We start from the raw sequence: 12,230 nt of genomic DNA, 5'->3' as shown, positions 1-12,230 counted from the left end.
GTTTGAGGCATTTTTAGCTCTCACAAGATCGCTGAAAATGTTTGACAGTTATGTCCAGCAAATGTTCACGGCTAGACTTGTAGTCTCCATATAGATATACTGGATAAGAAGTTAGTCAGGTTTCTGTAAACAGGCAATTGTAAACAGAAAAGCATTTTAATAAGGGGTGATTTTGTAAGGCCTAGTTTAGCCAAAGTCCCAAGTTAGTTATTTTGGAAAACATTGAAGGAAAAGTCTGATCCCTACAGTATTCGAAACTGTTTAGGTAATTGTAGAGTCACAGAGTCACAGAGATGTACAGCATGGAAAAACAGACCCTTCGGTCCAACCCGTCCATGCCGACCAGATATCCCAACCCCAGTCTAATCCCACCTGCCAGCACCTGGCCCATATCCCTCCAAACCCTTCCTATTCATATACCCATCCAGAGGCCTTTTAAATGTTACAATTGTACCAGCCTCCACCACATCCTCTGGCAGCTCATTCCATACAAACACCATCCTCTGCGTGAAAAAGTTGCCCCTTAGGCCTCTTTTATATCTTTCCCCTTTCACCCTAAATCTATGCCCTCTAGTTCTGGACTCACCCATCCCAGGGAAAGGACATTGTCTATTTACCCTATCCATGCCCCTCATGATTTTGTAAACCTCTATAAGGTCGCCCCTCAGCCTCCGACGCTCCAGGGAAAACAGCCTTTCCCTGTAGCTCAAATCCTCCAACCCTGGCAACGTCCTTGTAAATATTTTCTGAACCCTTTCAAGTTTCACAACATCCTTCCAATAGGGAGGAGACCAGAATTGCACACAATATTCCAAAAGTGGCCGAACCAATGTCCTGTACAGCTGCAACATGACCTCCCAACTCCTACACTTGATGCTGTGACCAATAAAGGATCTGGAAAGATTTTTAATATCTTGTTCTGTGAAGACAATGTTCTTTGTGTGTTTGCTCTAATACTCCATTTTTACCCTTGGAATCAATCTCTTGGTTCTTCTTCACTGAATTCGAAACTGCTCCCATCCTCTCAATGTTCCGAGGATCTTTAGATGACTAAACGATGATAGACCCAGGGCCATTCAAGAAGCCAGAATTGATGTAGTCGGTAATCTAGGAAGAGAACAGTTTTCACGACTGGAGGGGGTTACAGAGATAGGGAGGGGTGTTGGGGCTGGAGGGGTTACAGAGATAGGGAGGGGGTGTAGGGGCTGGAGGGGTTACAGAGATAGGGAGGGAGTGTAGGGGCTGGAGGGGGTTACAGAGATAGGGAGGGGGTGTAGGGGCTGGAGGGGGTTACAGAGATAGGGAGGGGTGTAGGGGCTGGAGGGGGTTACAGAGATAGGGAGGGGTGTAGGGGCTGGAGGGGGTTACAGAGATAGGGAGGGGGTGTAGGGGCTGGACAGATTTGAAAAGATAAGAATGTTTCAAGTTGAGACAGTGTTTAACCGAGAAGCAACGAGTTGGGGAGGTGAGGAGTTGCTGCCATTGTTTGGGAGATCAGCAGCGAAGGATGTCACTGAAAGAGTAAGTTTGTGAAATGCAGAGGTGAGGGTTTGAGCAGCAGCTTGAGCAATGGCAGGGTTTGAGTCAGACGCAGGGCACCACACTGTCGGAAGGATGTGTTTCCATTCAAGTGCGGAAGATGTTTACCAGAAATGGTTCCAGGAATGGGATACTTGTGGATAGGCTGGAGAATTTGAGACTGTTCTCCTTGGAGTGATGAAGGCCTGGTCGAGGCTGTCAAACCCACGAGAGACTGGACAGAGGAGACCAGGAGAAACTGTCCCCAGCCCCATTTCTGTGTAACACCCTGCTGTCCGGTTCACATCCTGTTTTGCAGCTATCAGCTCGTGATGATCAGCCAGTGCTCTTTGGCACGACTGAGACCTCCCACCACATGTATTTGCAGTCCCCCAACCGTCTGCTCCCTCTTACCCATGAGAAGCCATCGCTTCCTGAGCTGCTCCTGTCCCACGATGGCTGTGCCTCTGTCTCTGACCTTCCTGCACAAAGATGTGCAGGTTTAGATGAATTGGCCATGCTAAATTGCCCACAGTGCTAGGTGCATTAGTCAGAGGGAAATGGGTCTGGGCGGATTACTCTTCGGAGGGTCAGTGTGGACTGGTTGGGCCGAAGGGCCTGTTTCCACACCGTAGGGAATCGAACCTGGCTTGCTGTTTGCCTCATGTAATACCGTCGTCTGTCAGCAGAGGGTGGTGTTGGACCATGGTGTCCCATTCACCCTGTGGTTGTGTTGGGTTATGGGATGAAGTGGGAAGGTGTTGACTCACCAAGGGAAAGGTGGGGATTGTTGGGCTCACCCAGACAGGAGTGTTGGGCTGCGGAACAGCATTGATTCACAATGGGACAGCGTTGCACTGTCGTCCTGTTTTCACTCCTAGGGAATTGGGTTGTGGAGATGGACAGAGGTCCTCTCCTTCACTCACTGGGCTGTGTTCGGCTGATCAAGGGCTATTACCCGAAACGTCAATCCTCCTGCTCCTCGGATGCTGCCTGACCTCCTGTGCGTTTCCAGCACCACACTCTGGCCTACTGCAGTACTGCACTGACCCATCAGGGGTCAGACTTGGACCAAAACATCAAAAGAACTGCCCAGCTGCTAAAAAACCGAAAATAGAAATTGTTGGGTAAATTCAGTAGGTCTGGCAGCGGCTGTGGAGAGAAAGCAGAGGTTAATGTTTTGGGTCAAGTGACCCTTCCTCAGAACTTGACCCGCAATTTTAACTGATTTCTCTCCACAAATGCTGGCAGACCTGCTGAGCTTTTCCAACAGTGTTTTGTGATCTGAGTAGGACTGCAGTCCCATGAATAGTCACAAGGGGACAGTGTTGGCCCACAGTGCCACTCACAAGGTTTCAGTTTTCTACTATAGTCCCTACAGACAATTTAGCATGGCCAATTCACCTGACCCGCACATCTTTGTGACTGTGGGAGGAAACCAGAGCACCCGGAGGAAACCCACGCAGACACGGGGAGAACGTGCAAACTCCACACAGTCAGCCGCCTGAGGCGGGAATTGAACCCGGATCTCAGGCACTGTGAGGCAGCAGTGCTAACCACTGTGCCACCGTGCCGCCCAGTGTTGGGCTGTAGTCGCACGATCAGCCACCAGGAGTCAGTGTTGGACTGTAGTTGCACGATCAGCCACCAGGAGTCCGGGTTGGGCTGTAGTCCCACGATCAGCCACCAGGAGTCAGTGTTGGACTGCAGTTGCACGATTGGGAGGCTGGAAGGAGACTTGCTGTGTTCTCTCAGTGAAAGGCTAAGAGCCTTGTGGAAAACCCCACCCACCCCTCACTCAAACTCTTCCCCCTCCTGCCTCCTGGCACAAGATACCGGAACATTCGGTCTCTCTCGGCCAGACTGTGCAACAGTTTCCCTCCCTCCCAAGCCATCGGGCTCCTTAACCCTGTATAATTGGATTATTTCATACAGAAAAATGTCTACTACTCATCATTGTTCTGTTCCACGATAACTTGCGTGTTTTGCACTCCTTATTCACTTTATAGTGATGGGAAGGTATTGACTCACCAATGGAACGGTGCGGATCACAAAACCACATTCGCTCACCAGAGAGGAGTGTTGGGCTGCGGAACAGCATTCATTCACAATGGGACAGTGTTGCACTGTAGCTCCTTGAAAGTGGAGTCGCAGGTAGATAGGATAGTGAAGGCGGCGTTTGGTATGCTTTCCTTTATTGGTCAGAGTATCGAGTACAGGAGTTGGGAGGTCATGTTGCGGCTGTACAGGACATTGGTTTGGCCGCTGTTGGAATATTGCGTGCAATTCTGGTCTCCTTCCTATCGGAAAGATGTTGTGAAACTTGAAAGGGTTCAGAAAAGATTTACAAGGATGTTGCCAGGGTTGGAGGATCTGAGCTACAGGGAGAGGCTGAACAGGCTGGGGCTGTGTTCCCTGGAGCATCGGAGGCTGAGGGGTGACCTTATAGAGGTTTACAAAATTATGAGGGGCATGGATAGGATAAATAGTCAAAGTCTTTTCCCTGGGGTCGGGGAGTCCAGAACTAGAGGGCATAGGTTTAGGGTGAGAGGGGAAAGATTTAAAACTTTTTCACACAGAGGGAGGTATGTGTGTGGAATGAGCTGCCAGAGGAAGTGATGGAGGCTGGTACAATTGCAACATTTAAGAGGCATTTGGATGGGTATATGAATAGGAAGGGTTTGGAGGGATATGGGCCGGGTGCTGGCAGGAGGGACTAGATTGGGTTGGGATATCTGGTCGGTATGGACGGGTTGGGCCGAAGGGTCTGTTTCCGTGCTGTACGTCTCTATGACTCTCTGATTTGACCCCAACCTCCTGTTTGACCGTGGGTTCCAGCAACTACAGGTTGTTTTGCCTCTGATGTAATCCTATGATCAGCCACGAGGGGGCCAGGGTTGGAGCATTATCCCATGATTAGATTAGGCTTACAGTGTGGAAACAGGCCCTTCGCCCAACAAGTCCACACCGACCCGCCGAAGCGCAACCCACCCATACCCCTACATTTACCCTTACCTAACACTACGGGCAATTTAGCATGGCCAATTCACCTGACCCGCACATCTTTGTGACTGTGGGAGGAAACCGGAGCACCCGGAGGAAACCCACGCAGACACGGGGAGAACGTGCAAACTCCACACAGTCAGTCGCCTGAGTCGGGAATTGTCCCGGGTCTACAGGCGCTGTGAGGCAGCAGTGCTAACCACTGTGCCACCGTGCCACCCAAGGTCTACCACCAGAGGTCAGTGCTGGGCTATAGTGTTGTGTTATGCCAATGGGTATCCAGGGGGATGGAGGGGGTATGAGGACAAGGCAGTGATTGGCTGTGTGCAGGGTGAGGCATGTGTGTTTGAGGGTGTGCCAAGAGTGTATGGGCAAGAATTGTGTGTGGGCAAGGGTATTGTGAGGGGAGTGAGGGGGAGGAGCAGCAATGAGAGTGAGGGGGTGTGTGTGAGGATGGAGAGGGAAGTGTCTGGGTGGGCGAGGGAGCTGTTACTGGGTGTGTGTGAGGATGGAGAGGGAAGTGTCTGGGTGGGCGAGGGAGCTGTTACTGGGTGTGTGTGAGCATGGAGAGGGAAGTGTCTGGGTGGGCGAGGGAGCTGTTACTGGGTGTGTGTGAGGATGGAGAGGGAAGTGTCTGGGTGGGCGAGGGAGCTGTTACTGGGTGTGTGTGAGGATGGAGAGGGAAGTGTCTGGGTGGGCGAGGGAGCTGTTACTTGGTGTGTGTGAGGATGGAGAGGGAAGTGTCTGGGTGGGCGAGGGAGCTGTTACTGGGTGTGTGTGAGGATGGAGAGGGAAGTGTCTGGGTGGGCGAGGGAGCTGTTACTGGGTGTGTGTGAGGATGGAGAGGGAAGTGTCTGGGTGGGCGAGGGAGCTGTTACCGGGTGTGTGTGAGGATGGAGAGGGAAGTGTCTGGGTGGGCGAGGGAGCTGTTACCGGGTGTGTGTGAGGATGGAGAGGGAAGTGTCTGGGTGGGCGAGGGAGCTGTTACCGGGTGTGTGTGAGGATGGAGAGGGAAGTGTCTGGGTGGGCGAGGGAGCTGTTACTGGGTGTGTGTGAGCATAGAGAGGGAAGTGTCTGGGTGGGCGAGGGAGCTGTTACTGGGTGTGTGTGAGGATGGAGAGGGAAGTGTCTGGGTGGGCGAGGGAGCTGTTACTGGGTGTGTGTGAGGATGGAGAGGGAAGTGTCTGGGTGGGCGAGGGAGCTGTTACTGGGTGTGTGTGAGGATGGAGAGGGAAGTGTCTGGGTGGGCGAGGGAGCTGTTACTGGGTGTGTGTGAGCATGGAGAGGGAAGTGTCTGGGTGGGCGAGGGAGCTGTTACTGGGTATGTGTGAGGATGGAGAGGGAAGTGTCTGGGTGGGCGAGGGAGCTGTTACTGGGTGTGTGTGAGGATGGAGAGGGAAGTGTCTGGGTGGGCGAGGGAGCTGTTACTGGGTGTGTGTGAGGATGGAGAGGGAAGTGTCTGGGTGGGCGAGGAAGCTGTTACTGGGTGTGTGTGAGGATGGAGAGGGAAGTGTCTGGGTGGGCGAGGGAGCTGTTACTGGGTATGTGTGAGGATGGAGAGGGAAGTGTCTGGGTGGGCGAGGAAGCTGTTACTGGGTATGTGTGAGGATGGAGAGGGAAGTGTCTGGGTGGGCGAGGGAGCTGTTACTGGGTGTGTGTGAGGATGGAGAGGGAAGTGTCTGGGTGGGCGAGGGAGCTGTTACTGGGTGTGTGTGAGGATGGAGAGGGAAGTGTCTGGGTGGGCGAGGGAGCTGTTACTGGGTGTGTGTGAGGATGGAGAGGGAAGTGTCTGGGTGGGCGAGGGAGCTGTTACTGGGTGTGTGTGAGGATGGAGAGGGAAGTGTCTGGGTGGGCGAGGGAGCTGTTACTGGGTGTGTGTGAGGATGGAGAGGGAAGTGTCTGGGTGGGTCAGGGAGCTGTTACTGGGTGTGTGTGAGGGTGGAGAGGGAAGTGTCTGGGTGGGTCAGGGAGCTGTTACTGGGTGTGTGTGAGGATGGAGAGGGAAGTGTCTGGGTGGGTGAGAGAGCTGTTACTGGGTGTGTGTGAGGATGGAGAGGGAAGTGTCTGGGTGGGCGAGGGAGCTGTTACTGGGTGTGTGTGAGGATGGAGAGGGAAGTGTCTGGGTGGGCGAGGGAGCTGTTACTGGGTGTGTGTGAGGATGGAGAGGGAAGTGTCTGGGTGGGCGAGGGAGCTGTTACTGGGTGTGTGTGAGGATGGAGAGGGAAGTGTCTGGGTGGGCGAGGGAGCTGTTACTGGGTGTGTGTGAGGATGGAGAGGGAAGTGTCTGGGTGGGCGAGGGAGCTGTTACTGGGTGTGTGTGAGGATGGAGAGGGAAGTGTCTGGGTGGGCGAGGGAGCTGTTACTGGGTGTGTGTGAGGATGGAGAGGGAAGTGTCTGGGTGGGTGAGAGAGCTGTTACTGGGTGTGTGTGAGGGTGGAGAGGGAAGTGTCTGGGTGGGCGAGGGAGCTGTTACTGGGTGTGTGTGAGGATGGAGAGGGAAGTGTCTGGGTGGGCGAGGGAGCTGTTACTGGGTGTGTGTGAGGGTGGAGAGGGAAGTGTCTGGGTGGGCGAGGGAGCTGTTACTGGGTGTGTGTGAGGGTGGAGAGGGAAGTGTCTGGGTGGGCGAGGGAGCTGTTACTGGGTGTGTGTGAGCATGGAGAGGGAAGTGTCTGGGTGTGCGAGGGAGCTGTTACTGGGTGTGTGTGAGCATGGAGAGGGAAGTGTCTGGGTGGGCGAGGGAGCTGTTACTGGGTGTGTGTGAGGATGGAGAGGGAAGTGTCTGGGTGGGCGAGGGAGCTGTTACTGGGTGTGTGTGAGGATGAAGGTGTAATCGAGGCCCACGTGGGTAATAGAGGGTGAGATAGGTTCGTGGTGAGGATGGTTTCAGAGACTGTGTGTGCGTGCGTGTGTGCGTATTTCTGTGCGTGTGCGTGTGTCGGTGTGTGTGCGTGTGTATGTCAGTATGTGCCTGTGTCTGTGTGTCCGAGTGTATGGGTGTGTGTGTGTGTGTGTGAAGTGTCTGTATGTGAGTTTCTGTGTGAGGGTGTGTGTGCGCGAGTGTGATTGAGTGAATGAGTGTGCGAGGAGGCCTCTCTCACTCTGTCTGCCTGGGGCTGGTGTTAAAGCACAGCCCAGCTCCCTCTACCTGGGGCTGGTGTTAAAGCACAGCCCAGCTCACTCTGCCTGGGGCTGGTGTCAGAGCACAGCCCAGCTCCCTCTACCTGGGGCTGGTGTCAAAGCACAGCCCAGCTCTCTCTGCCTGGGGCTGGTGTCAGAGCACAGCCCAGCTCCCTCTGCCTGGGGCTGGTGTCAAAGCACAGCCCAGCTCTCTCTGCCAGGGGCTGGTGTTAAAGCACAGCCCAGCTCCCTTTGCCTGGGGCTGGTATTAAAGCACAGCCCAGCTCCCTCTGCCTGGGGCTGGTGTTAAAGCACGGCCCAGCTTCCTCTACCTGGGGCTGGTGTCAAAGCACAGCCCAGCTCTCTCTGCCTGGGGCTGGTGTCAGAGCACAGCCCAGCTCCCTCTGCCTGGGGCTGGTATTAAAGCACAGCCCAGCTCCCTCTGCCTGGGGCTGGTGTTAAAGCACAGCCCAGCTCCCTCTGCCTGGGGCTGGTGTCAAAGCACAGCCCAGCTCCCTCTGCCTGGGGCTGGTGTCAAAGCACAGCCCAGCTCCCTCTGCCTGGGGCTGGTGTCAGAGCACAGCCCAGCTCCCTCTGCCTGGGGCTGGTGTCAAAGCACAGCCCAGCTCCCTCTGCCTGGGGCTGGTGTTAAAGCACAGCCCAGCTCCCTCTGCCTGGGGCTGGTGTCAAAGCACAGCCCAGCTCCCTCTGCCTGGGGCTGGTGTTAAAGCACAGCCCAGCTCCCTCTGCCTGGGGCTGGTGTTAAAGCACGGCCCAGCTCCCTCTGCCTGGGGCTGGTGTCAGAGCACGGCCCAGCTCCCTCTGCCTGGGGCTGGTGTCAGAGCACAGCCCAGCTCCCTCTGCCTGGGGCTGGTATTAAAGCACAGCCCAGCTCCCTCTGCCTGGGGCTGGTGTTAAAGCACAGCCCAGCTCCCTCTGCCTGGGGCTGGTGTTAAAGCACAGCCCAGCTCCCTCTGCCTGGGGCTGGTGTTAAAGCACAGCCCAGCTCCCTCTGCCTGGGGCTGGTGTTAAAGCACAGCCCAGCTCCCTCTACCTGGGGCTTGTCATTATCCCATTCTCACTCCAATGATCAGGTCTCACAGTCTCGCTGGTTATAAACGGTTTTAATATCTCCCTCAGAAATATCTTACAGCCCAGTGTCGGACGGCCTCACAGTAGATTGTTTCAGGATGTTTTGAACTCACTGCCTCTCTCTCTCTCTCCCTCGCTCCCCTCTCACTCCCCATTTTGCCATGCTGCCGACTCTCCCCTGCATCCTACCCCACCCCCCCCTTCACTTCCATCTGCCTCTGCCCTCTGCTGTCCACTCAGCCTGCCTCCCATCCCTCCCTCATTTCCAAACTAACCTCACTCGTCCCCTCCTCTCCCTCACTCCCCCCTCCCTCTCCCTCACTCTCCCTCACTCCCTCCCTCTCCCTCACTCCCCTCCTCTCTCCCTCACTCTCGTCCCCTCCTCTCCCTCACTCCCCTCCTCTCCCTCACTCTCCCTCCCCTCCCTCTCCCCAACTCCCCTCCTCTCCCTCACTCCCCTCCTCTCCTCTCCCTCACTCCCTTACTCTCCCCTCACTCTCCCCTCCTCTCCCACTCCCCTCCACTCCCCTCCTCTCCTCTCACCCTCACTCCCTTACTCTCCCACTCACTCGTCCCCTCCTCTCCCCACTCCCCTCCTCTCCCTCACTCCCCCTCCTCCTCTCCCCTCACTCCCCTCCTCTCCCTCACTCCCCTCCTCTCCCTCACCCGCCCCTCCTCCCCTCACTCCTCACCTCTCCCTCACCCGTCCCCTCCTCTCCCTCACTCCCCCTCCTCTCCCCCACTCCCCTCCCCTCCTCGTCCCCCACTCCCCCTCCTCTCCCTCACTCCCCTCCTCTCCCTCCACTCCCCTCCTCTCCCTCACTCCCCTCCTCTCCGTCACTCCCCTCCTCTCCCTCACTCCCCTCCCTCCTCTCCCCCACTCCCCTCCTCTCCCTCACTCCCCTCCTCTCCCTCACCCATCCCCTCCTCTCCCTCACCTCCCCTCCCCTCCTCTCCCCCACTCCCCTCCTCTCCCCCACTCCCCTCCTCTCCCCCACTCCCCTCCTCTCCCTCACTCTCCCTCCTCTCCCTCACTCCCCTCCCCTCCTCTCCCTCCCTCCCCTCCTCTCCCACACCCCTCCTCTCCCTCACTCCCCTCCCTCCCCTCCTCCCTTCACTCCCCTCCTCTCCCTCACTCCCCACCTCTCCCTCACCCGTCCCCTCCTCTCCCCTCACTCTCCCCTCCTCCTCCTCACTCCCCCTCCTCCTCTCCCTCACTCACCTCCCCTCCTCTCCTCACTCCCCTCCCCTCCTCTCCCTCACTCCCCTCCCCTCCTCTCCCTCACTCCCCTCCTCTCCCCCACTCCCCCTCCTCCCCCCACTCCCCTCCTCTCCCTCACTCCCCACCTCTCCCTCACCCGTCCCCTCCTCTCCCTCACTCCCCTCCTCTCCCTCACCCGTCCCCTCCTCTCCCTCACTCCCCTCCTCTCCCTCACTCCCCTCCCCTCCTCTCCCTCACTCCCTCCTCTCCCTCACCCGTCCCCTCCTCTCCCTCACTCGTCCCCTCCTCTCCCTCACTCCCCTCCTCTCCCTCACTCCCCTCCTCTCCTCTTCATTTCCCTCCTTTTCTGTTCTCTCGCCCCTTCTCACACCCCCTTATTGCCCTACACTTCTCCCCCTTCCCCCTCAATCCTACCCCCCACAGCCCCCTCCCCCCCAACCACCCTCTTCCCTCCCCTCCACAGCCCCATCTGCTGCCCCCTGCTGTCTGGAGACCGGTACAATGCTGTTACAGAGCCCCCTTTTGGTGTCGGTCAGTAATGCAGCTCTAATCCCAATGAGGTTGTGGTGAGGAAAGTCAAGGGGGTCTTCAATCTGCCCCTTACCCCCCCCCCCCCCCCCCACCCCCGTCACCACCCCCACCCCCAGCCCTCAGGGCTGCTCCAGTTCACTGTCGCTCAGCCTGTAGTTTGCCACATCCTGGTACATACTCTGCTGACCCCGCGTGATGTCCTCGTAGGTGGACAGCTCCGCCTGGTTCAGCCCCTGAGGAGGAATGCAAGGGTGTGAGAGAGGTCTCCGAGAAATGCAGAGATACAGTGAGTGAGCGAGAGAGACAGGGAGAGTGGGCTAGGGATGGACAGAGAGAAATAGAGACAGACAAAGAGAGACAGGAGGGAAGGGAGCACAGCAAGAGATATAGAGAGAGAGACACACACACACACAGAGTGGCGCAGTGGTTAGCCCTGCTGCCTCACGGCGCCAGGGACCCAGGTTCGATCCCAGCCTCGGACAACTGTCTGTGTGGAGTTTGCACATTCTCCCCGTGTCTGTGTGGGTTTCCTCCGGGAGCTCCGGTTTCCTCCCACAGTCAAAAGATGTGCAGGTCAGGGCGTATTGGCCGTGCTAAACTGTCCCATAGTGCCCAGGGATGTACAGGTTAGGGTGGATTGGCCATGCTAAATTGTCCCATAGTGCCCAGGGATGTGCAGGTTAGGGTGGATTAGTCAAGGTAAGTGTTGAGTAGTAGATTAGATTAGATTACTTACAGTGTGGAAACAGGCCCTTCGGCCCAACAAGTCCACACCGACCCGCCGAAGCGCAATCCACCGATACCCCTACATATACCCCTTACCTAACACTACGGGCAATTTAGCATGGCCAATTCACCTGACCCGCACATCTTTGTGACTGTGGGAGGAAACCGGAGCACCCGGAGGAAACCCACGCAGACACGGGGAGAATGTGCAAACTCCACACAGTCAGTCGCTTGAGGCGGGAATTGAACCCAGGTCCCTGGCGCTGTGAGGCAGCAGTGCTAACCACTGTGCCACCGTGCCACCTAGTAGGTTTGGGAAATCAGTCTGTGTGGGTTACTCTTCGGAGGGTCAGTGTGAACTTGTTGGGCTGAAGGGCCTGTTTCGACATGGTTGGGAATTCTATGATTCAAGAGAGAAATGCAGAGAGAGAGCGAGAGGGAGACCTGGAGAAATGGAGGCACAGAGAGAGAGAGAGAGAGAGGCAGCCCCAAACAGATATCATGACAGACAGGAAGACAGAGAGAGAGAAACGGAGGATAGGAACAAGGAGTGCCACAGAATAAAAAGGACAGAGGTAGTGAGAGAGAGGGATAGAGGGAGTGAGACAGCGGGGGGAGAGAGGGATAGAGGGAGTGAGACAGCACGGGAGAGAGGGACACAGGGAGTGAGACAACCGGGGCGAGAGGGACAGAGGGAGAGGGACAGAAGGAGAGAGACAGCGGGGGACAGAGGGAGTGAGACAGCAGGGGAGAGAGAGATAGAGGGAGTGAGACAGCACGGGAGAGAGGGACAGAGGGAGAGGGACAGAAGGAGAGAGACAGCGGGGGACAGAGGGACACGGAGTGAGACAGCGGGGGCGAGAGGGACAGAGGGAGTGAGACAGCAGGGGAGAGAGGGACAGAGGGAGAGAGACAGCGGGGGACAGAGGGAGTGAGACAGCAGGGGAGAGAGGGACACAGGGAGTGAGACAGTGGGGGCGAGAGGGAGTGAGACAGCAGGGGAGAGAGGGAGTGAGACAGC

At 56.5% G+C, this 12,230-nt stretch overlaps 1 protein-coding gene across 1 annotated transcript in view; it reads right to left on the bottom strand.

Annotated features, from left to right (window-relative positions):
* Window positions 1-10,593: 10,593 nt before the first annotated feature.
* cd79a (CD79a molecule, immunoglobulin-associated alpha) overlaps window positions 10,594-12,230 on the bottom strand; it is a 43,642-nt gene continuing 42,005 nt past the window's right edge. The window contains exon 5 of the mRNA XM_060852678.1: window positions 10,594-10,716. Coding sequence (XP_060708661.1) covers window positions 10,603-10,716 — 114 coding nt within the window. The 3' untranslated portion in view covers window positions 10,594-10,602. The remainder of the gene's footprint in view (window positions 10,717-12,230) is intronic.

This window comes from Hemiscyllium ocellatum, chromosome 38 (assembly GCF_020745735.1).
Source record: "Hemiscyllium ocellatum isolate sHemOce1 chromosome 38, sHemOce1.pat.X.cur, whole genome shotgun sequence".
Classification (NCBI taxonomy): Eukaryota; Metazoa; Chordata; class Chondrichthyes; order Orectolobiformes; family Hemiscylliidae; genus Hemiscyllium; species Hemiscyllium ocellatum.
The sequence above is the reverse complement of the archived record's forward strand: the minus strand, read 5'-3'. Positions and strand labels throughout refer to the sequence as shown.